Raw genomic sequence first — 22920 nt, forward strand, 5'->3', positions numbered from 1 at the left:
CTGTCTGTCTGTCCATTTGTCTGTTTGTTTTGGTAGGCTAGATTTTAAATTATTTCCATTTGGCCCTCTCCTCTCCACTCTGAATATAAAAATCTGGAGGTGGTCACGAGTTACTCAATTTCTAATATCATCTCCTTTGCTCTTTCTGCCTTTACACGAAGCAGGTAGTTAGGCCAACAGTCTTCCCTGGTCCCTGTTGTTGGTTTTTCTGACCCGGGGTTGTTCCATCTTAAGCATGCATTTCCTGGTCACAATTAACTCAACCCCATATCTCTCTGAGGAATCTCCCTGAGGAACAAAGTAAGCTAAATAAGATTAGATGTGACCAATCAAAACTCTTTATAAAGTACACGTGACACTTTCTTTAAGGACAGGTTCAGAAGTGAAAAACCAAAAGCTTATGATAAGGTTCCCGGGATAAACCAGTGTACACTCCACCACACAGACAGGGCAAAGGTCACCAGGCCATTCACCATGTCCACTCCCAGCCTTCGGTGAAGTTATGCGCCCCTTGCTGTGAAGGAACACCCCTGTGTGGCCAACATTTCAGGGTCCCTTAGTGCAGTGGTCCTCAACCTGTGGGTCATGACCCCTTTGGGGCTGAATGACTCTTTCCTAGGCCCCCCCTTAAAACATCTGCATATCAGATATTTACTTTATGATTCATAACAGTAGCAAAGTCACAGCTTTGATGTAACAACAAAAATAAATTTATGGTTGGAGTCACCACAATAAGGAACTGTACTAGTGAAGTGTCCAAGGGTTTGGAAGGTTGAACACCCCTCCACCCCCACCCCCACCCGCTCATTGAAGGAAAGCCGTTGCCTCCCAGCTAAAGGAATGGAATTTACCTGTCAGTCTCACAAGTCTAGTCTTCTTTTCCCACTTGTTTACTCAGAACATCTTCAAGAAGAAAGCTCGGACCTTTGCTTGCCTTAGAAGTCTGCCATTCTCCTGTGTTCACAGAGGGTCGCTGTTGGAACAAAGAGGTCTTGTCTGTGAATACACAAAGACCTCCCTGCCTTCCACAGCATCTGGTTTTATTCATTTAACCCACAACCCATGCGGACTGACCTCATCTATTTTTAAATGATTATTTTTTAATACTACTACCTTTAGAGTATTTTATGGAAATGCCATCATTCTTCGTCCAATATCATAAAGACTGGATAAACAAGCTTCTGTTCTTTATATTCTCCTGCTTTTGCTGGACAAAGATGCTACAGTGAACATTGTAATGTTGGTCTAAAATCCCTTACTTGCAATTTCAAAGTCCAAACAGCTTTGAAAACTGAACATCTTTTCAAAATGTTTAGCATACCCCTCGGCAGCTAAATCTTTCTCGAGCTGGCAGAAGACTATTTATAGTTTTTATCCTGCCTTAATGTGAATTCATGTATCCTTTTCGCTGACATACAACTGGCTTTGATTATAGGTTGTTACCCCAACTCCCTCTAGGGCTGTTACAAAACATACCATATTGTATGCACCAACTTATGTTTTCAAAGAACAAGCAATTTTAATTTTCAAAGCAGATTTAACACCAGGAGTTCCCAACAGGTGACAGTAATCCTGACACTGTGTATGTATTTGAGTTCTATCTTTAAGGGTAAATTTAGAAACGCTAAATTGCTAAAGGCACATGCGCTTTTAACTTGTGATAGATGCTGTCAATTTGTTCTTCAAGAGTTAACCTACAAATATAGCCAATAATGTTGTGAGAAGGAAGTATATTCATTAGCATAACATAATGTTATAAGATTAGAAAACAATGACAGTCTCAGAAAACTCTAGCTTGGTATTCTGAACATGATTCCAAATTAAGCGAGTGTGTAGCTTTTTTTAAAATGTGGCATAATAAAAAAAAACTGAGTCTAAGACCAAGATAGCATGATAATTTTATTCAAATAAATGCCTGTTCAATCAACTGTTCTTATATTCATCAAGTCTATGAAATAGCAAGCATTGATCAAATACAACGAGAAACAACAATAAAAGGTCTTGGCCCTGATCCTTTGGAATATTAAAGGGACAATAAACAAGAGAAATGAGTACAAATATTAGATAAATAAGTGATTTTTAGGCAAGAGCTTCATTCTTTATTATATAGATAATATCTCCTATTACCAAATGTGGAAAATCAAACAGGAAATGGTAAGAGACAAACACACAGCTTGACAGAAAAATCGGTGACTTTTTTTAAAGCACCCTCTATCAACGTATGGAAGGTAAGTTATTCGATGCTGGTATATGTTTCTGAGAGTGGCAGCTTCAAATGTGGCTAGGAGCCTACAGGACAGATGGGGTATGCACTCCAGGTTAGCTCGGAGCAGAGGAGGAAACACATCAGGAGGGTGGTGGGGGTGGGACAGCAGCCTGCTTCTAACACAGGTCAGGAAGCACTCAGGGTGAGGAGGAAAGCTTCTGGTGATATGCAGATTTTAGCTTCACCACAACTTTAACACCCATCCCCCCCACCTTCCCCATTAATGGGTGTGAGTATTTGTCTGTGCACCACATGTGTGTCTGGTGCCCACGCGCCAGAAGAGAACACTGGGCCCCCCTGAAACTAGAGTTACAGATGACTGTGCGCCAAGATGTGGGTGCTGGGAAGTGATCTGGTTCCTCTGGAAGAGCAGACAGGGCTCTTCAGCCCTCAAATAAATGTTTGGTTTTATTTTTTACAAGGTAGATAAGGATGATAAAACCTGAGGGACATGATGAAAGTTTAGATTCAGTAACTATCAAAGACTTTACTGAGGACCGAAGAAAACAAAATTGGAGAAGGACAAAGCAAACAAACAAAAGCTTCAGCTGACAAGTACACTCAGGTCCCTGCTTAGGGAATGAACTACAAAGAAGGTGAGCCCTGAACGCAATACACCCAAGCACGAGAAATACACAATAAGTTAAGACTAAAATGAATCAAAATTCCCAAACTAAAACCAGAAATGGTCATGGAACAATAAAAACTGACTGAATATGGCAAAGAAAGGGAAGAGTAAAACCACAACAGAAATGAAGATGGTGTAAAGGCAAGAAATACTGTTTTCAACAGAGCGGTGTGGCCCTCCCAGCAAGACACCTGCCTGAAGGGCTACTATGAACTCCGCACAAAATACAAAGAGAACAACCCGGAGTGTCCCAAGGAGGAAACACGAGCTGGCATGGTGTGAAGAAAAATCCACAGAAGATTCATTCAAGCAGAACAGATCCTGGACCGTAAGTAAAAGTCAAAAACTGTACTACAGAAAGAAGAAATAGGACTTAATCTATGCTGACTATTTTAACACAAAACTAGGAAATCCTAACAGACTACACCTGGGAACCAGTACCAACTTTTAAAAGAATTATTTATTCTTATGTGTATGGTGTGTTGTCTGCACAGATCCCTGTGCATCAGGCACATGTGGTACCCACAGAGGCCAGATGAGGGCATCAGATCCCCTAGAACTGGAGTTAGAGATGTTTGTGAGCCATAACCTGGTTCTGGGAATCGAACCTGGGTCCTCTGAAAGAGCAGCCAGTGCTCTCAACCACTGTGCCATCTTCCCAGCCAGTATCAATTTTTTAAACCTCTAAAAATATGAACATTAAACATCACTTAATAATTCATAAAAGGAAACCTCAACAGAAATTAATAAAATAATGCGGGACAATATGTCAGCAAATGTTGGGATGGGAAGAGCATCTACATAATTAAATGCTTACAGCAGCAATGAAGAAAAATTGCCAAATAAGGAACCTAAGTTTTAACTCAAGGAACTAGAAAAGGTTTACTTTAACCCCCCCAAAAAATAAATAAATAAAAATAAAATAAAATAAAAATAGAATAAAAAAATAAGATAATTAAAACAAGCAGATCTAATTATCTGTATGGATAATATGGAGAAGTAACCAGGAAGGGAAAAAAAAAGCCAATGAGAAAGAAACATGGTTCTCTGCAAACACCAGCAAAATGGGAAAACTCCTGCCTCGCTGACAATGGGAAGATACCAGTATCAGAAATAAAACAGAGGAAAATCCAATGTAGCCAGCAAAAAATAAATAAATAAAGATGTTCTATGAATAACTTGATGTTTATAAGTTGTCAAGCCCAGAAAAGGACATGTTTTCTCCAAACTCACAAATAAGAAAATCCCAAGCTTTCTGTCAATCCACTCTCAAGGCAAATTAATATGACTCCCCAGCCGCGGGGCCCCAATCCTCCCCATACCACTGCAGAGCTCTGTGCTGTCTCCTGGAAACACATGGGGGACAGAATGGGCCACCCGTCAGAAGGGTGGTGGCCAGCAGTGTCTGGACCTCGGCATGCTGGTTTACCAAGGAACCTCACCATTGTCTACCAAACTGAGGCAAGCCCACGGCCCACACAGAGCATGGATCCTCAGGCAAGCCTGTGACGAACAGAGCAGTCATGACCGCTTTGCCTTGCAGATGATGAGTTCCCCTGGAGAAGGAACCTTTTCCAAATGGGAGCTCACTCAGGATGAAGAATCAAGAACCACCCTTGTTACCCAGAGACAGGAGGAGGAGGAGCCCGTGGATGCGGACTCATTCTCACCTGTATCTTTAAAACAATTTTTTTGGCCAATAGAATTAGAGAAACTCGAACCAGAATGCTCTCCTATCACAGGCTGTAGGGAGATTATATTTATGCATCACTTTTCTCTCACTTTTGTTCAGAATTTTACCGACTTATTACATCCTGAGTGATAGTATACCTTTATGATAAAAATGTCTAGCCATCTCCAGCATTCTGAATCATAACGAAGGATGCTCAGGTGTGGCTCTTTAAGATTCATGAGGAAAAGGTTTGAAAACCTCATCATCTGACACATGAAAATGAACTCTTCTTCTGCTTCCACTGTGCACCGGATGGTGTCCTAGCAGTTTTTCAGGGTTTTTAAAAATTTTGTTGAAACATGAATAAATAATCTCTTGCTGTAAGTTTAATTCCAGTGAAATATGATCATGGCAATAAGCTGTTCATAATGAATACATCCATAGATGCTATTAAAGACCAGAAATAATGCTTGTGGCCCAAACACATTCATACTTTGCTCTTGAAAATGACTGGGTGGACGGTCACATGGGGCCACATGGACGGACAATGGATAAGATTATCCGAAGCAGCATATGAAGAATGTAAAGAGAGTAAAAAAAGGTCCTGGAGAAAAGAAAAAGAAGCAGAAGTCCTACCCAGTGGCACTGCCCCTCCCTGCTGGGACTAAAAGAAAGTTCAGGCTGTACAGTGTCCCCATCCGGCAAGTCAAAACTACTGGGCTCCAGGTGACAAAGCTATCCGAGGACACTGCTCTGCAGGGTATTTAGGTGGTCCCTCTACTTTGCCACTCCTTTCTCACATGTGTGTGCACGCCTGCACACGTGTGCGCACACAGTCTTGGAGATCATTCTGAATGGTAGGGGGAGAGATCATCATGGCTTAGGGTTTACTACAAACGTGTATCTCTCTGCATGACGGAAAGTCACGTACGCCAGAGAGTACAGAAACGCAGACGGGATGCACTGGAGAACGTGGCCATCAGCTCAGGTGACCCGACTTCTGAAGGGTGACCCTGACGCGCTTTTCCAGCTCCAGTAAGGTCGCGTAGAATTTTTCAGCTGTGTCTTCATCTATGTCCATCTGGAAAGGAAGCACAAATAGAGATGACTGCAATAGAAAAATAAAACACAGTGCACATGAGGAAAGGGAGGCGTTCACACGTTAAAAGGACTGGACGCTAGGAAGGGGCAGGAAGGGACCACCCACAGGCTGCTGGGAAACACCTGAGATCAAGGACATAAATGTTCATGCAAACGGGCACCCACCAGACCTCCCACTGCTCGCTTTAGGCAGAGAGATACACAATGTGTTGTTTCCCATTCTGACTCCTTTTACCCAACCAAGTGCTGAGGGAAACGGGGAGTGGGCAGAATCACATCTGCATTCCTCTGGGTGCTCACCCCCTTCCAAAGTGCTTCTACGTGCAAGAAATTGGAGATTCTGTCTCTCATCATTATTAGTTTGTATTCTTGTTCTTCCTGCAGAGATTCTAACTTAAACTGAACACAAGAACCACCTTTCAGCTCCGGCAAACAGGATCTCTTTGTTTCCTAGTCAACGAGGGGCCTAAACCTCAAAGAACAGGATCTTCTTAAAGGCTAGGGATCAAGGAAACCTTTCAACATTTTGGAACTAACATTTCTCTTCGTTTGATCCTTGTTGTTATTCAGACTGAAATTCCAAAGCTCACCTTTATTTAAATGTATTCCATGACAAATCTGCACTCTGGTTATATCCACCCTCACCCCCTTCCTCTGCCTCTCTCATGCCCCGCCCGCCCGACTCCTCCCCACCTGCCCCACTTTCATGGGTGTGACGGGCTACTGCAGATGGCGGGCTCAGCCATGGATACACAACTGAAGACATGTTCCCCTCAAGATCTATCAGCAGCCACTCGCCCCCCCCCACCCCTCTAACTGAAGGGAAGACTGGTTTCCCCAAATGAATCAAAGGCTAAAGTATTCTCTTCAATGCGTCTCATAGAACATTCATGAAATACCTGGGTTTATGGAATTTAAACATTTTCTCCCCTTGATAAGTAAATTGTTTCCTGTAAAATTACAAGTTTAAATAAGCTCTAAAAGCCCCGAAGTGAGCTTAATAAGTTGCAACAGAGTTGCTAAAATGTATCATGTTTGTATATTAAGGATTATAAATTAACATAAACCTGAGTTTAAAAAAAGAAGATATGTATGGTAGTGCGTTTCTTCAGTCCCAGTTCTCAGGAGGCAGAGGCAGGCATTTCTCTGTGATCTGCCTCTGCAGGCGAACCTGGTATATAACCAGTCTGTGTTGGCTAATTTCTTGTCATCTTGACACAACTGTCATCTTGGAAGAGGTAGCATGAACTGAGGAAAATGATCCCACCAGGCTGGCCCATGGGCAAGCCTGTGGCTCATCTTCTTGGCTGATGAGCAATGTGGGAGAACTCAGCTCATGGTGGGCAGTGCCATCCCTGGGAGGACATTCCTGGGGCTGTCTCTAAGGAAGCAAGGGAACCAACAGGAGCAAGGCAATACTCCACCCCTTCATGGCCTCTGCTTCAGTTCCTGACTACAGGCTTCCACTATGAGCTCCGGCCTTAACTCCCCTCACTGATGGACTGTGATGTGGAAGTGTAAGATGAAATGGCCCCTTTCCACCCAAAGCCGCTTTTACCACAGCCACAGAAACTCCCCTCACTAACACAGAGTTCCAGGCCAGTCAGAATGTTTTGGTGAGACCCTGTCTTAAAACAATTCATGCCGAACAGAACAATCCGTAAACACCCAGATCATGTCATTTCTGGTTAACTGTTTTAATTTCTCAAAGCGATTCCTGGGTTAATACACCATGGTGAGCCAGCCCAGCCTTGGTGTAAATAGCCATGACGCGCACCACGCAACTCTACCTTCTGAGGAGCCATCTCTCGAAAATATCCTCAAGTCACTAGTAATCAACACAACATATTTTAGCAACTAGGAAAGACTGATTTTTAGCAGCAGGTGACAAGGGAAGCGACACCCGGCTGGCGGTCACTGGACTCACGCTGCTGCCAAACTGACAGAGGCCACACAGTTGCCCCAATCTAGTTCTATTTTGCATCAATGCATCCTCAGTGAGCTGGGCAGAGAAGAACAGGAAGTTACAATAAGCTCTGCTTGTGACAAAGCTACAGCATGTTCTGTAGTCCCAAGTACATGTTCTTATCTGTCTACCCTACTCCTGTGCAATTCTGTGTGATTTCATTTTAGATGAGACTCCAAAAGACTCAATACCGATTTAATTTTCTCTATTCTATTCCCTGCCTCTTCAAAATAGCTGTCTGACAAAGCTGACAATTATCCCAAACAGAATGTGCATTCAGAGAGACGTTAACTTCACATAGAAGTATTTGGTATTCCATATGACTTTATTTAGTTATTGAAAGTCTCCACGTGAGACAGCATACGAGGGAAACAGGTATGCTCCCTCCCTGCAAAGCTTCTATGCTGACAGGGTACCTGAGGGTGAGAGTTTCACAGAAGGGTACAAGAAATCCCACCATAGGTGACGGGGCCTGGTCTAAAGAGACAGAGAAGGCTGGAAAGAAGCGGAGTTCTGCCAGATGACAGACATTAACAAGAACACAGGTGAGAGAGATTACCAGAAAGAAGATGCCAGCACTCTGAGACAGGAGAAAGCAGAAGGCAATGAAACGGACCATGACAACGCCAGAGTGATGACTCGGGTGCAGAAGCCGCGCAGCTGGGTGTGTCAGCATCACAGGCCAGCATATCGGCCTGGCCACACCTCTCATTTGACAACATCCACAGATTTACCTTTTGGCCCTTGACATAATTAGTCCCGAATCCTGTGGTGCCGCTCAGGTATTTGGTCAGAGGATTAAGAGACTCCGGTTTTTGGTGGAAAAGCCACACCTGGAAAGGAAGAGCATGTCAGTGACATCAATGACACGGCTCCTGCCTTAAGCAGGTGAGATTTGCCATGAGTACTGTACAGGGCTCCCCAGGGAAATCACAAGATTCTGCTCAAGAAGCACAGCCAATCTAAATGACTTTGGAAACTGCTATCATATTTTGAGGAGAGACCGTAAGTCAGTCAGTAGACTTTCAGAGCTCATCTAGACAAAATGACAAAACAGAACAAAACAGGCCTCACTTCAGCCATCTTCTCCCTTAATTCCCATAAGAACCCTTGTGTCATCCACGGGCTTCGTTAATGTCATTCTTAGCATACACCATAGTAAAGCACAGGCCACCGGGACAATACTTTACCAGTGAGAAGATACACATGAACAAAAGGCGGGCATGATACAAAAAGGAAGTCTTCCTCCCTTTCCAATTTTGCAGCCACACATCTGCCATCTCTGGGAGTAGCCAAGTGTTCCGTCACGTGGTCAGGCAAAGAAAACTCTTCATTTAGTAACACAGACCCTTCTCTCTTAAAAGGAAGCATGCATGACACATGGAGGTTCTCACTGTAACATCATACCTTCAGGTTTTCAAACCTGTGTATAATGAGCTGTTTCGTTTGCTTTTGAAAGTCCAGAGTCGCATTCCGGGCAGGAGCTGTAACTGGTTTGTTCAGCTTTTAGTGAAAAAAACATATGAAGTAGACTGCAGTCTTTGTGACTACAAACTAAACCATGAGGGCTGGTGAGTACAACATTGCACAAGAGCCTGACTTCGTCTATAAAAGTGATGCCAAAAACAGAACTTGGAGGTGAAGGTTATGTGCCTTTAACGCTTGACTCGACCCGTGGGCAAGTCTGCCACAGAAGCCATGTAACACAGGCTCAGGCTCAGTTCCTTGGCACTAGCCATCACAGTCCTGCGCCAAATGTCCAAGTCTTTGCTAATCTGAGCTCAGCTCTGAATTAGAGACTTAGTTTGCACTCCTCTTAGCATCACTGAGGCCAGGCATCTTTACATGTGACTGAACCCATTCAGAATTTTTGTGAGTGTGTCTTTTGCTGGTGATTCTTTCCCATTTGCTGGAGCTCTTGATTTATTAAGATAATTACCTTTGGTGTAAGACAGATGTTTATATTCTACTTTGTGCCTTATTTATAGTACGGTTTGGGATCAGGCTAATTTTATTTTAAATTTCACTCTAAGTCTTGGAGAGTCCACATTCTGACAAGCAAGCCTTCCCATTCTGAAACTTCATATAATTCCTCTGTATTTTCTTCTAATAATTTTATATTTTAATTTTGACATACAGACCTTTTCAATTATCTAGAACATTATTTTGATGAAAAACAGGAAATAAAGACAATTTATGCCCTTTTGCCAACAACCTTGCTTGAAAAGCCCATCTTTTCCCTCTGTTTCTGGTCATTATCATAAACTGCACACATCTCTGTTTCTGGGCCTTCTAAACTTTCTATCCCGCTTCACTGAGCCGTCACATTGTATTCATTGTAATTAAAACCATTTTTTAAATCTCATCTGCTAAAATATACTGAGTCTTCTGCCACGTCCTGCCTCCACTTACTGCTCTCCTTATTTTACGTACACAATAAAAGTCTAACTTCAAGGAACACATGCTCAAGGGTTCCAAGTCAGGAACTGGCGAACTTGGATGTGAATGTTAATATAATTCTGGCATCCTCACGGTTGGCCTATGCCTTAGCTCAAGCCCAGGCTCCCCTCATGAGGAGACAAAACTTACACAGGAACTGAAAGAGATCCTAGGTGCTCATGTGATGAGTACCAGATCTTTCATCATCCCTACCGGCCTCTCCAGATGTCAGTGGGCCAGATGTCTGGGGCGATGTCTGCCTTTAACGCATGTACACTTAAAAAATTATAGCAAGGTCTCAATGGGTTCTGTTTTAACTTTTATTTTTGTTCTGTGGGTGTTTTGCCTGCATGAATGTATATGCCTAAAAAGGCATTAATGCCTTGGAAGCAGAGCTACAAATAGTTGTGAGCTGCCATGTGGGGACTGGGAACGGAGGCTGGTTCTCAACAAGGGTAGCAAGCACTGTTAACCTTGAGCTGTTTCTCTAGACCTTCACAATTAAGATTTTAAACTGGGACACGAGGATCGTGGTGCTCACCCTATCCAAATCACCTGACCCCCCCAGAGTCTAGGACTAGTTCCACTCTCATCAAAGGTAGCTCCAGCTACTCCAGCCCCAATGGTTCTAGCTCCCTGTAGAGAGAGAGCCTTATTGGGGTGCCATGCCACCTGGCAGGAACTTGACATCGACCAATGTGAAGTTCCTCTCCCAGCCTTTGAGCAGGAACTCCTGTGTTAGCCATAATCCCCTCCACCTAGGGTGGAGTGCTCAGACCAAGGTGAAGCCCATTGTTCTTTAAGGACCAGCAGCTTCCTGAGAAACACTAGCCACCTGCAGAGCAACTGAACTGGTTCTGCTGAGAAGCTTCCAGCCTTTGGGGGAAGGATTTTCCTCTGCTTATATATTTGGAGTTCTTCAGACCTTGAATAGCAGGTGTTGTCTTGGTCTCCATCTTTTTGCTGCCTTCCCATACATCCCCAGCTTCCCTTCCATGTAACTGCAGGCAGTTACAGCTCCCCACTGTTCAGAGAACATCTCCTACCTAATGACAAGACGTCTTGTTTCCTTACCTTGTTCATGGATTCATTACTTTCCCAAACAGACCTCTAAGATACTTAGCAATGGGATTTTTCTTTTCTAAATACAGCCCCACACCACTGATGCTCAATTTATACCTGACACCTAGACAAGATTTTCACACCACAGATGTGCTGAATGAGGAATCCCTAAAGCACCACATTCATGATTCTTATATCTTGGCAACTATAACCCATACAGTTTAACAGCACCTGTTCCCATAATCAATTAGTGTCCTCACAGAAACTATTTGATTCTTTAATGTGTATCATTTCCTTCATGTTTTCCCCTAAGCTCAATTTGGTCCAGATTTAAGAAATAGCCAGGCCTGGACACCACAGTACTAGCCCTCGAGTTTCCAGGGTAAAAGTCCTGTCTCAGTGAATTGAGTGCACCCTTGTAAACTAAGACAGCAGGATTCCAATCCGATGGCACGAGAGACATGTTCTCGTATGAGAATGCTGACCCATCAGCTGATCTTTGGAGCTGAGTTGAGAAATATGCAAAGGCATTGCTAGTGGAAAGAAGAAAACAGAAGTACTGATCCCAAGAAATGTCTGTCACAGATGAGGAAACCCATGCAGCCCAACTGTCAAGCATGATTCAAAGAAATCCTGGTTTCCTAATAAGGCAGCTTGATCCTCTAACACCAAGAGAGGAGGATGAATCTTTACGTTTTTTTTCTTTAGATTTATTTTATGTACATAAGCGCTTTGCTTGCATGTATGTCAGTGTACCACATGCATTCCAGGTGCCTGTGGTTGTCAGGAGAGGGTGTTGGATCTCCTGAAAGTGGAGTTATAGATAGCTACGAGCTGCCATATGGGGGCTGAGATTCAAACTGGTCATGTACAAGAACAAATGAGCCACCTCTCCAGCTCTAGGAATAAAAACCTTTACGTAAGACAACAGGCCTTGCAACAGGTCATGTTGCCCTACTCTTGTCCCTATCCCATGGGAAGTCATTCAGTGGCCATCACCTTGCTTTGACTGACTCTGTAGTGACTGTCTGCTAATATTATTAGTGGAAAGAACTTATCCTGCAGCTCCTGGTGCACCTTGCTTGTGTGTTCTCTATAATCATAGTGACCAGTGTCCATCCCAGCAGGTGCTAAATGCTAAACTTCTAACATCAAGTTTGTAACATGATACCGACTTCAGTCTCAAGTGGAATTTGTTTGTCCATGGAACAGTGGTTCTCAACCTTCTTAACACTGAGACCCTTTAATATAGTCCCTCCTATTGTGGTGACCGCCAATCATAAAATTATTTCATTTTTACTTAAGTGTAGTTTTGCTATAGTTGTCAATTGTAATGCAAATATCTGTATTCTCCAGTGGTTTAGGGGACCCCTGTGAAAGGGTCGTTTTACACCAAACGGGTCACAACCCACAGGTTGAGAACTGCTGTCTTACAGCCTTTCTCCTGATACTGTTCGCTGTCATCAGCGAGCTTACCCTCCTATCACAAAGCCACTAGGCAATGAAACCCCAGGAACGTACCAGCGCCTCTGCTCCGTTGTACGGTGTCATAGTGAACGCGTGCGCAAAAAAGCGAAGCTGATGGAAAGAAAACAGCAGCATTATGTGGCTGTTTAGAGTGGCAACAGTGACAGCAAATTTCAATTTAAGAAAGAAAATCTGCATTTATGATTACAGCACATCGGAAGCCATAAGTCAAACGACTGCCTGTCACTTATGAGTTGAATTCTTCAATTTCATAACTCCGTATTAAAAAAAAATAAGTGTTTGCCACCTACGAGCCATATCACTGGTAGAAGCAACGTCCAGATAAAGGGAGGCAGAATTCCGTACGTCAGATTGGTCAGCACGACACCTGGGCACATCACACTGGAATACAGACCCTGGGAGCGCAGCAGAGAGTCACAGTAAGATTTTAATTTGATACACATTGACTTAGTTCAGGGATTCTTGTTAATGAAAGACACACACATATGAGCCAGAAATCCAGGGACTGACAAGTTTGGACTCTCAGATGTCGTTGCTGCTTAGTAGGACCATTTCCGTCTAAAAATCACTTACAGGGATCAGGGTGCAAAAGTTAGCAAGAACCGAAGCACTAGCTCAAGTGGTTCTGCAAGTACAAAGTCAGGGCTTCATCCCCAGCATCAAAAATACTAAAATAACAATAATTTGTTAAAAAAGTAAACCAAAAATTTGTAAAAAGTCATTCTGAAGGCTTCAAATGGAATCCCTCAATGGTTTTCTTCCCTGGGACACTGAGCTTTTTATGAAACGGGGAACGAATTCAGCTTGACCCTACCCTCTGATAGGAATGTTAAGAGGACTTAGAAGCAGCTGTGACAAATTGACAAATTTTAAAGATCTCAAGATGTTAGAAGGAAACTCATAGTTGGACCAACACCCTGACTCCAAGCTATAACGACAACCAGAAAATGGCAACCCGAAAGACAAGAAATCCAGTTCAGATTGTGGACCTGGACAATGGTTCACTCAAAGCGGCAGTGACTCCAGGTAATTGTGGTCAGTTGGAGCCAGCTTGACTGATAAGGGGTATCTTCTCATTTATATAAACACCCTCCGAATCTGTAAGCTCACAGAGACAGAGCTACAGAGCCTCGACATGAGGTTTATAACTACTAACTGCCTTTTAGTCATCAGCATGACAGAGGCTGGGAGGCCTGAGGCTCAGTATGCAAAGTCTAAGAATCATGGGACCTTTGAGTACAGGACTCAACTTCTCAAAATGTGAGTGTTCTCATCTGAGAACTGGGATAGTGAGAGCCACCAGGCTGCAGTGGGGAAGACATCAAAGGACACAGGCAGCCGGAAGTCTACAGCACCAGCAGTCAGTGTCTGCACTGGAGTTAACAAGCATCTGCTAGCAGAGGATCAGAATTCTTGAAGAATGCAGAACAGTAAATAAGCCACATATTCCTACAAGGAAGGGTACTGCTTATCTCTCCCCTAAGGGACAGCAACTCTGGCTGTTACTTCTGCATCTCTGAGACAAGCCTTGCCTTCTGGTTGAAATTCCTGTTCAGAGCCACATTCAGGAGGTCGGTAGCGTATTTGGAAGAGCTGTAGGGCTCCTGGCCTTTGGTGTGCTGGATGTCCTCAAGACTGAAATTAGACTTCTTTGCATTGCGAGAGGACGTCCAGATGAGCTGAGAGGGGTTGTCTCCGTGGCAGAGAAGCGGTTCCAGTTCCCGAATCTGAAGAAGAAACAGAATCAAAGGTATTTTGATCTACTAGGGGTATATGCTAACAATTTAAAGCTTCTGTCTATGTGTCCTGGAATTCAACAAGTAAATTCACGGGGATATGGTAACAGGAACAGGTGTTTTTACTGTTGCAAGAGCAAGAAGCTCAAAAGGTTACAGGCAGCCATGGGGAAAGGGTTACAGACTTTAGTGTTTCCTCATGTTAGAGTGACTACTTGTATGTATGTATACACTCATGAGTTAGTGTGCACACATTTATCTCCATGGTTTACTGGCCGAGAACTATTAGCATCTAAGAAGAAATGAGAACTATTAACATCTAAGAAGAAACGAGAATTCAGATCTTCATTTTGAGTAACAGTTTATCTTGGTTTCCATCTTAAAATGAAAAAAGAAAATCAAGAAAGAAACAGCACACATAGTCATGTAAGTGCATCTAATTACCATCCTATGGCATACATAGTAAGTAGTATATGTTAAAGAGACTAAAGAGAGAAATATCATTTTAAAATAACAGACTTTGATGTATAAAATATATAACCATGATTCCACATGACTACGAAATGAACTGAATTTAAAAAAAAAAAATGGAAGAGAAAAATTCCAAAAACTTTCTGTAGATAATCCATCCTTAAAAAGGTGAAGTTCCCCCTTGGTGTGGGTTACACAGAGCAAGAGTCTTCTGAACACTACAGTATTGAGCCGGAAGCATGGAGTCACAGTGGACATACCTGACAAGCCAGCTCAAGCCAGGACCAGGTCAACACGGAAAGGTCATAGACTCTGTAGTTGTCATCATCTGAGCCAGGGTCTCACTATGCATCTCAGTGAGCTTGGGGCTTACTGTGTAGCACAGGCTAGCTCTGAACTCCGTCTCCCTGCCTCCATCCCCCAAGTGCCAGGATTATAAGCACATGACAAACATGCCTTGCCTTGCAATATACAATCTTGATATGAGGAGGTGAGACAGGAACTGTATATTCACAGTCTTTCCAAAAACGTTCTACAGTCTCACTGTGAGACAAACATCAGAGAAGTTAAGCAAGAGACAGCCTGTGAAATGCCAGGGTAGCAAGTCTGAACTGTCAGGGTCATCAAAACCAAAGCAGGTCTGTGAAACTTCCACAACAAAGGACCTACGGAGCCTTGACCATTAAATGTAAGGTGATGCCCTGAATGGAACCCAGAGCTGACACTGAGACTTAATAAAACATGTAACTTTAGTATACACTATACTTAGTAACTTACCAATACTGTATCCTAAATTATTGCAAATGCACAGTACTGATATAAGATGCTAATGAAAGAAGAAAATGAGTATAGGATGTACAAGAACTCCCTGTACCATCCTTGCAAAAGCTTTATAAATATACAACTACTGAAAAAAATTAGTTCATTTACAAAAACTCTACTACTAAAGCGTGCAGATGTGGCCCACACTGCAGTGGATAAGTAAGATAACCCAAACAAGAAAACCCCACACAGGAGACTGAGTCAGCGAACCAGTCCCAACCGGTCACAGTTCAGGGAACCTGCAAGTCACAGAAAGAATCCCCACACTTTATAACAGCTGTTAGTGTCTGGTCGTTATTTTTATATGCTAGCCAAACTAGAAAGGGATCCATTTCTTCATTTACACATGAACCATGAATTCGTTTGTGTTTTATGAAATTTGGTCAGATTCCTAAACGGAATTGAAGAAGAAGGCACTGTGATCATAGGTTTGGCATCCTTTTATCAGGTAAGTGGATTCGGAACCCCCAGGTGACACTGTCTGCCTAGACAAAGACAGGCTAGGGCACCTGTGATGTCATCCTGTGACCACAGCTCTCATTTGCTTTCCTAACAACTTAACTTTGTAAACAGTAGATTCATCCACACATAAGACTGCCAATATTATTAATGAGTTAATTCTCTAGCATTGCCACTTTATTTTATTTTAATATTGTTTGTTTGTTTGTAGAAAGGGGCTCCTCACAGTGCATCCCTGGAAGGAGGACTCAGACTTGCAGCAATGCTCCTACCTCAGACTAAGTTGGGAGACAGGTGTGAGCCACCACTTCTCAATAACTATCTTCCTTAATAATGATGCAAAGAAATGGGAGACGATGGTAAGTAGACCAAGGACACAGTAGATGATGGACCGCTACAAAGTTATTTAAGAGAAGATCAGATGAGTCCTAGTCCAACCTTGCATTTTAGTAGATCATTGTCATTAAGAATATGATGCTCCATAGCACAAAAACCAAACAGTGTTAACATTCAGAGAATAAAATATTTTCCACTCATTCCTAACATCCTGGTACCCAAGTTCATCAACGCTCATCAATAGCAACCAGTTCTCTGTGTCATTTTAATCCATATAAAAATACATAGAGAACACTACTCATATTATACTTTTCATGTTTTCTTAAGAAAATATCTGAGGCCATGACACCGGTACAAAATATTTATCTCACTTGCTTCTTTTAATGAGTGGTTCAGACTAGTACTTCTGGCTTACTTTCATGGGGTGGCTTTAATATCAAGTGGCCAGCCATGACAGCATTATAGTTCATTGGTGCTGGGAGAGATTTCATGCTAAGTTTGCCTGCGTAGAACCTATATCTCTTATTTCTAACCTAATGTAACCATATATTCCGATTCTAATAAACACATGCTAGGCCTTATCAAGGTCTAGTTAAGAGACTTGGGATCAAAGAAAAGAGGTTAGAAATAACAGATACACTAGATAAGCTACACATCTCAAGATGACTCTTTATATATGCCTAAACTTGTATATCCAAGTATGGAGGCTTAAGAAGAAAGCATGATAATGAAAAGTCACCTATGCAGCAGTGTCTAGTGACAGCATGCTTACAACCCCGGCTATGTGGTGCCAAGCCCAGTTTGTAGAACTACTTAGAACAGCACTTGCTTTTTCTGCTGTTAAGTACTCTGTTTTAAAACGAGACTGTGTGTATGCCAATCTTCCTCTTCTAGCTCTATGTAAGCAGCATTTTCAGAGGTCAGTGATGAGATGTTAAAAACTTGATGATTTAATGTAAACCATAAACTAAGGAGCTTCACAGAGCAGTAATATGTCCATGTATGCCCTCAGGATCACAGTAATAAGTATGGAATTAGTATGACCCCAGATTTTTTTACCAGGATAAAGTGGCCGAAGAGATTGGTTTCAAACACCTCCTGGAAGCCGTCCGCAGTGACCTTGTCATTCTGGGTCAAAAGTCCTTCCGCTGTGGAGAACATATGAACCACATTTCTGAAACAGAAGACAGCAGTGTAACTTTCTAAAGCTCCATGAACTGAAAATACCAATGATGTTTCTCTCTGTCTCTCTCTGTCTCTGTCTCTCTCTCTCTATGGATTCTATAATTTCTTGGACATTTGTATTAAATGAGATATTAAATACTTCTTTCCCCAAATTCACATGCTGTCCTGACCCCATGACCCAGTCAGATGACAGGGAAACTATTCTGGGCTACCATAGCTATGCTGATGAGAAAAAGTCTTCACCCATATTAAGTGTGTTTATTTACTGGAAAAAAAGTTAACCAGGTTGTCTTTTTCCCTAGGAATTCTAAGAGCATCAAGCACAGTAACAGAGGGTCTTGCTGTGAGATCAGTTTAATAGTGGGATAGATACATGTTTTATTTTCATGGAAGTAAAGAGAAAGTGAGTAGGTGGCCTGCGTCAAAAATCTCTGTGAATTAATGCACTGGATCGCAAACACTTGTATTTCTGAGTCTGGTTGGTGGTTAGATAGCTTTGAGAGCCACTATACTCCTGTGTACTGAGACTCTCTCAGACAGACATTAGTTCCCTGTATTCTCTCAACTCACTAGTCGGAGTTCCTGACACACAGTCCGGCATCTCAATGCAGCCTCCCAGATGTTGGAGACTCTCTAAGAACGCCACCTTATCTAGAAAGGTTCCAAGAAAAGCACATTCAGCTATATCAACATGCATCCTCTGATGATACAGAATGTTCCAGAAACTCACAGACCATTATGAAAACGATGACCACATGCAGATGACCCCACAAAGACGAGTACTTGACTTGCCCACTGTGGTACCAACTCCTACTTCCTGTTTATCTTCATTCTTCTCAGCATTCCCCAACTCAGCATACACACCAAAAGCAAAACCATGGCAACAAAATGAACACCTTCCTCACACTCAGTTCACCTACAACAGTGGTTCTCATCCTTCCTGATTGCTGTAACCCTCTAATACAGTTCCTCATGCTGTGGTGACCCCCCAACCATAAAATTATCTCATTGCTGATGCATAACTGTAATTTTGCTACTGTTATAAGTTGTAATGTAAATATCTGGTATGCAGGATATCTGATATGTGACCCCTTCTGAAAGGGTCATGTGTACTTCCTCACAAGGAGTCTCCACCCACAGGTTAGAACCCCTGATCTAGACTGTGGAAAATTACCTGGAAAAGATGCCACAGAAAAATGCTTTGAGGTTTAGCTGGGGATTGGGCATGATCCCAGCATTCAAGAATAAGTAGTCTAATCTTTGAAACCTGCAAGTAAAATACCAAAAATGGCATTGTTAGAAAAAAATGAAACAAAACTGCACTCCACCTCTGTAACACAGAAAGCCCAAGGACAGAAAAACCCTTCCCAGACCAATAAATATGGCTACAATATAACATCAGCATTACAATGGCTCCTCCCAGCAGTGTCTCTAGCCACAGAGGCCACTTAAGTATCTTTGCTCAGGGTGGTTTTGAAGGGCTTTGAAGTTAAATCTCTAGATGGAAATCCAACTGCAGTCCACCAATCAAGCACTGGAGAACCCTCAATCAAACCCATCTTCCTCCTGATCTTTTTTTTTTTTTTTTTTTTACCAGTTCACATCCTCCAAAATCAGCAAGTTAAAGTCACTGACATCCAAGAGGTCTGACCTGACCTATCAGTGCTGTAATCTGGATGGCCAGGTATCTACCAAAACAGAAGACCCAAGTGGAAACACTCAGAGCTCATGGCTGGGGACTATGTTTCATAAACTGATTAAAGGTTGAGCTCATACCCTAAAACTGCAAATGTCCTGCGTGGATAGGTAGTCTCGGTGGGCTTGCTCCAGGATACATGTGTCTTAGTCAGGGTTTCTATTCCTGCACAAACATCATGACCAAGAAGCAAGCTGGGGAGGAAAGGGTTTATTCGGCTTACACTTCTGCATTGCTGTTCATCACAAAAGGAAGTCAGGACTGGAACTCAAGCAGGTCAGGAAGCAGGAGCTGATGCAGAGGCCATGGAGGGATGTTTCTTACTGGCTTGCTTCCCCTGGCTTGCTCAGTCTGCTCTCTTATAGAACCCAAGAGCACCAGCCCAGGGATGGCACCACCCACAAGGGGCCCTCCCCCTTGATCACTAGTTGAGAAAATGCCCCACAGCTGGATCTCATTGAGACACTTTCCAACTGAAACTCCTTTCTCTGTGATAACTCCAGCCTCTGTCAAGTTGACACACAAAACCAGCCAGTACAACATGTCACGGAAGAGCCGAGAAATGAGAACTTGAGTAGGTTTTTTTTCAGTTTTGATACTTCATTAACCTTAGTGTATGTACACCCCTTTGGAAGTGGGATCCAGGCAGGTGGCACCTGATACTCAGGCAACACTCATGCTCACAGTGTCTCCCAGAATCCTAAGCACCACATCACGTCTTCTATGTAACCCAGGAGCCACAGCTAATAAAACCAGACCATGAAACATATACTCGGTTGACAATACGGATTATTGCATCAGTATTTCTTGATCATCCGACAACCATATGGTTCAAATAATTAAAATGGCTACTTTAATGACACTGTCGCTGCCTTAGCTGCCATCTGTCATGCAGGTGAAGCCAAGGGGACTTCAGATTAATTATCCCATTATCTACTTTCCAAACTTTAGTGATAGCAACTTATTTTGCTAGGCAAGAAGAAGCAATGCTTCGTAAAGTGTGGAAAGTAAGCTCTGGCTTCAATCAATCAATCCTTTCATAATTAATATATTCAAAGATGAAAGGATTGCTGTGGCAGCTCTCTCTGGATCAAACAGCATCACTATTCTGTATGCATTCTAACAGGGCGGAATAGAGCAGAACACAGATCTAGGGTCAGACACAGTGGCGCTTTTGCCAACTGGAAAGGGTATTACCAAGCTCTCAGGGCTCGACCATCATTATGTACAGACTCCCTCAGCACAGTCGTTCTAAATATACTATATCCATTACTTTTCTCTATTTCCCTGTCCCTATATGCCATGCTATACTAACACATAGGAAAGCAAATTCGTTTTACACTATATCCATTACCTTTCCATATTTTCCTGCCCTTTCTCATTTGATTAATTTTACGATAGGCAGCAATCTATCTAAGAGAGACATACTTTTGCTTGACTTCCGCTGCACCCCGGACCACCGACTGCAGACTGCTGACATCCATCTGCACAATGCTGACTTCGGCGGAGGGATAAGAGGCCAGCAGGGTATCTCGAACGGCTCTGGCTTTGCTCAGGTTCCTACACGCCAAGCACAGGTGAAGGTCATCGTCTTCCGCCAGCAGCCGGCCACAAAGGGCTAGCCCAATGCCACTGAAAGGGGAATTCAGGCACAGGCATGAGCTCATTGAAATGGTGTTAAATGGAGTCAGTTGTCTCTGGTTCAGAAACTTGACCGTGTCAATATGAGCTCCAATGAGAAGCCCAGAGAGAAAATACCCAAACATTATGTGAAGAAGGAATCCCCCATAAGCCATGTTGATAAGTGACATCCAGTTGCTCCCCTCTAATACAGTTCAATGACACAGTGAGGTCTGGGGTATCTGTTAGGATGTGATTTAATATATCACCAGAAAATACTGTAAAGAGGGTCTCATGAGTTGTTTATTGTGTCCCCATTTTCTTGTGCTGCCTAGGTCCTTCAAATGCAAGGGTCACCACCTCTTGGTACTGTTGCTATTGGGAGGACTGTAAATCCCAGTAAGTGAATTTTTGAGGTTTTGGGTTTTTTGGCTGGTTTTTGTTTTTTTGTTTTTCCAGGAGAATACATAGTATCACTGCAGGAGGTTAAATTGCTGTTAACTACTAGTTCACAGCAGAATAACCAAGAGTAAGAAAAAGTCCTCAATGGAAGTAGACAGAAAGTAGAACTAGCAATCAGACGGAGAGGAAGGCAGACAAGAGCAGAACTCAGAGGCTTTAGATGCCCTGGCTCTGAAAGAGCATTATGAAAGTGACCAGCAGATGGGGCCCACGGCTGGCAGCGATGCCATCTTGGGTAACAGTAAGCTCTCAGGCAGACTGCCAGCAAAGGGAACCCCAAACAGAGTCTGGAACCCACGTAATCTGGTGGCCCTACCAGCAAAGTACTAAACATATATGGGCCTACTCATCTAAATATCAGACCTTTAGTATAAGCTGCACATACCACAGTCTATCAAAATCACACAAAATCAGGCCTGACTTCTATAGGCCCTTTCCACGTAAGAACCACCAAAACCCAGCTGACCTAAAGGAGAGTGCACTCTAACAAAAAACCCAAGACAGACCCCTCCACTGGTTTAGTTAATATAGATGTGACTGGATCACTGAAACAGGCTTAAGTGGCATTTAACAAATCCTGTATTAATTCCTCAAAAAAAAAAAAAAAATCAGTGTAACCACCTGGGGGGGGGGGGGCGGGTGAAGGTGGTTGGTTCCATCCTCCACACATTCTTCGTGAACAAGTGATATGGCAATAAAGTAGGTCAAGGGTCAAATGGGCAAGCCTGGAATACATGACCTGACCACTGCATCAGGATAACCCTTAGCTGCTAGAGACTGGTCGTTCAGTATGTTCCTGGGGGAAAGTATACGAAGAAGAATACTGCAGGGATGAAATTTCCCCATTGTCCTAAAGTTCGTGGGTGCTGCCATCTAAGCACCCAGAGAGTAAGACATACCGCGTGTTTAGGGTTAAAGTGACCGTGGGCGCCTACAATTAACTACAGGCTCAGCATCACTGCCCGGCTGACCAGTCACTGGAGTCTAGTTTTCCTTTCCACTGTCATGTTTAATTCAAAACTCCCGTCAAGAAGCACCCAGTGAGGCAGGCATGGCCACACCTCTTGAAAGGCCAGAGAAGGGCAGGACCGGGTCTCTACGGACCCCACGGAAGTGAATCGCCAATGCATTCCCCGCATCCCGGAATGTAGCCTCCGGGGTTCCATAGGAGGTCTCACCTGCTCGCCCCGGTGATCAGAACCACCTTCCGCATCTTCCACGCCCTGCAGCGGAGCTGACCAGCAACTTGGGTTCTCAGCAGCTCACAGCCTGAACCATGATCCCTGACCACGCGCACCTTGACCAATCAAGGCTCGGCCAGGCCCCACCTCTCTTGCGTCATCCGGTCCCCGCGCTAGGCTCGCCAATCACAACTCGGCATCTTCTCTCCACGCCCAGACCCGGTGAGGTGAGATAGGCCGAGGGGCGGAGCCACGTGACACAGGCGTCCCAGCCAATCCAGGTAGTCCCCGCCCCCAGTCTGCTCACGCAAGCAGGCAGTGGGTGTCACT

The 22920-nt window shown here is 43.4% G+C and overlaps 1 protein-coding gene across 1 annotated transcript; it reads right to left on the bottom strand.

Annotated features, from left to right (window-relative positions):
- Positions 1-1886: 1886 nt before the first annotated feature.
- Hsd17b7 (hydroxysteroid 17-beta dehydrogenase 7) lies at positions 1887-22725 on the bottom strand. The gene is made up of 9 exons (XM_052200613.1): positions 22588-22725; positions 20756-20959; positions 18806-18898; positions 17506-17620; positions 14155-14349; positions 12913-13017; positions 12656-12712; positions 8368-8466; positions 1887-5647 (listed from the first exon to the last, which is right to left on the bottom strand). Exons 1-9 carry the CDS (start codon positions 22620-22622, stop codon positions 5546-5548), a joined length of 1005 nt encoding a protein of 334 aa, XP_052056573.1. The 5' UTR covers positions 22623-22725; the 3' UTR covers positions 1887-5545.
- Positions 22726-22920: the final 195 nt, after the last annotated feature.

This window comes from Apodemus sylvaticus, chromosome 12, assembly GCF_947179515.1.
Source record: "Apodemus sylvaticus chromosome 12, mApoSyl1.1, whole genome shotgun sequence".
Taxonomy (NCBI): Eukaryota; Metazoa; Chordata; class Mammalia; order Rodentia; family Muridae; genus Apodemus; species Apodemus sylvaticus.

Bases quoted from the DNA above. Each gene is read 5' to 3' on its own strand.
- Hsd17b7 (XM_052200613.1), bottom strand. From the start codon at position 22,622: ATGCGGAAGGTGGTTCTGATCACCGGGGCGAGCAG. The intron at 13,018-14,154 runs GCAAGGCTTGTC...CTGCGCTCCCAG, and splicing joins ACAGGAATTTCAACCAGAAG to GGTCTGTATTCCAGTGTGAT. The intron at 8,467-12,655 runs GTACGTTCCTGG...CTTCCTTTCCAG, and splicing joins ACAACGGAGCAGAGGCGCTG to GTGTGGCTTTTCCACCAAAA.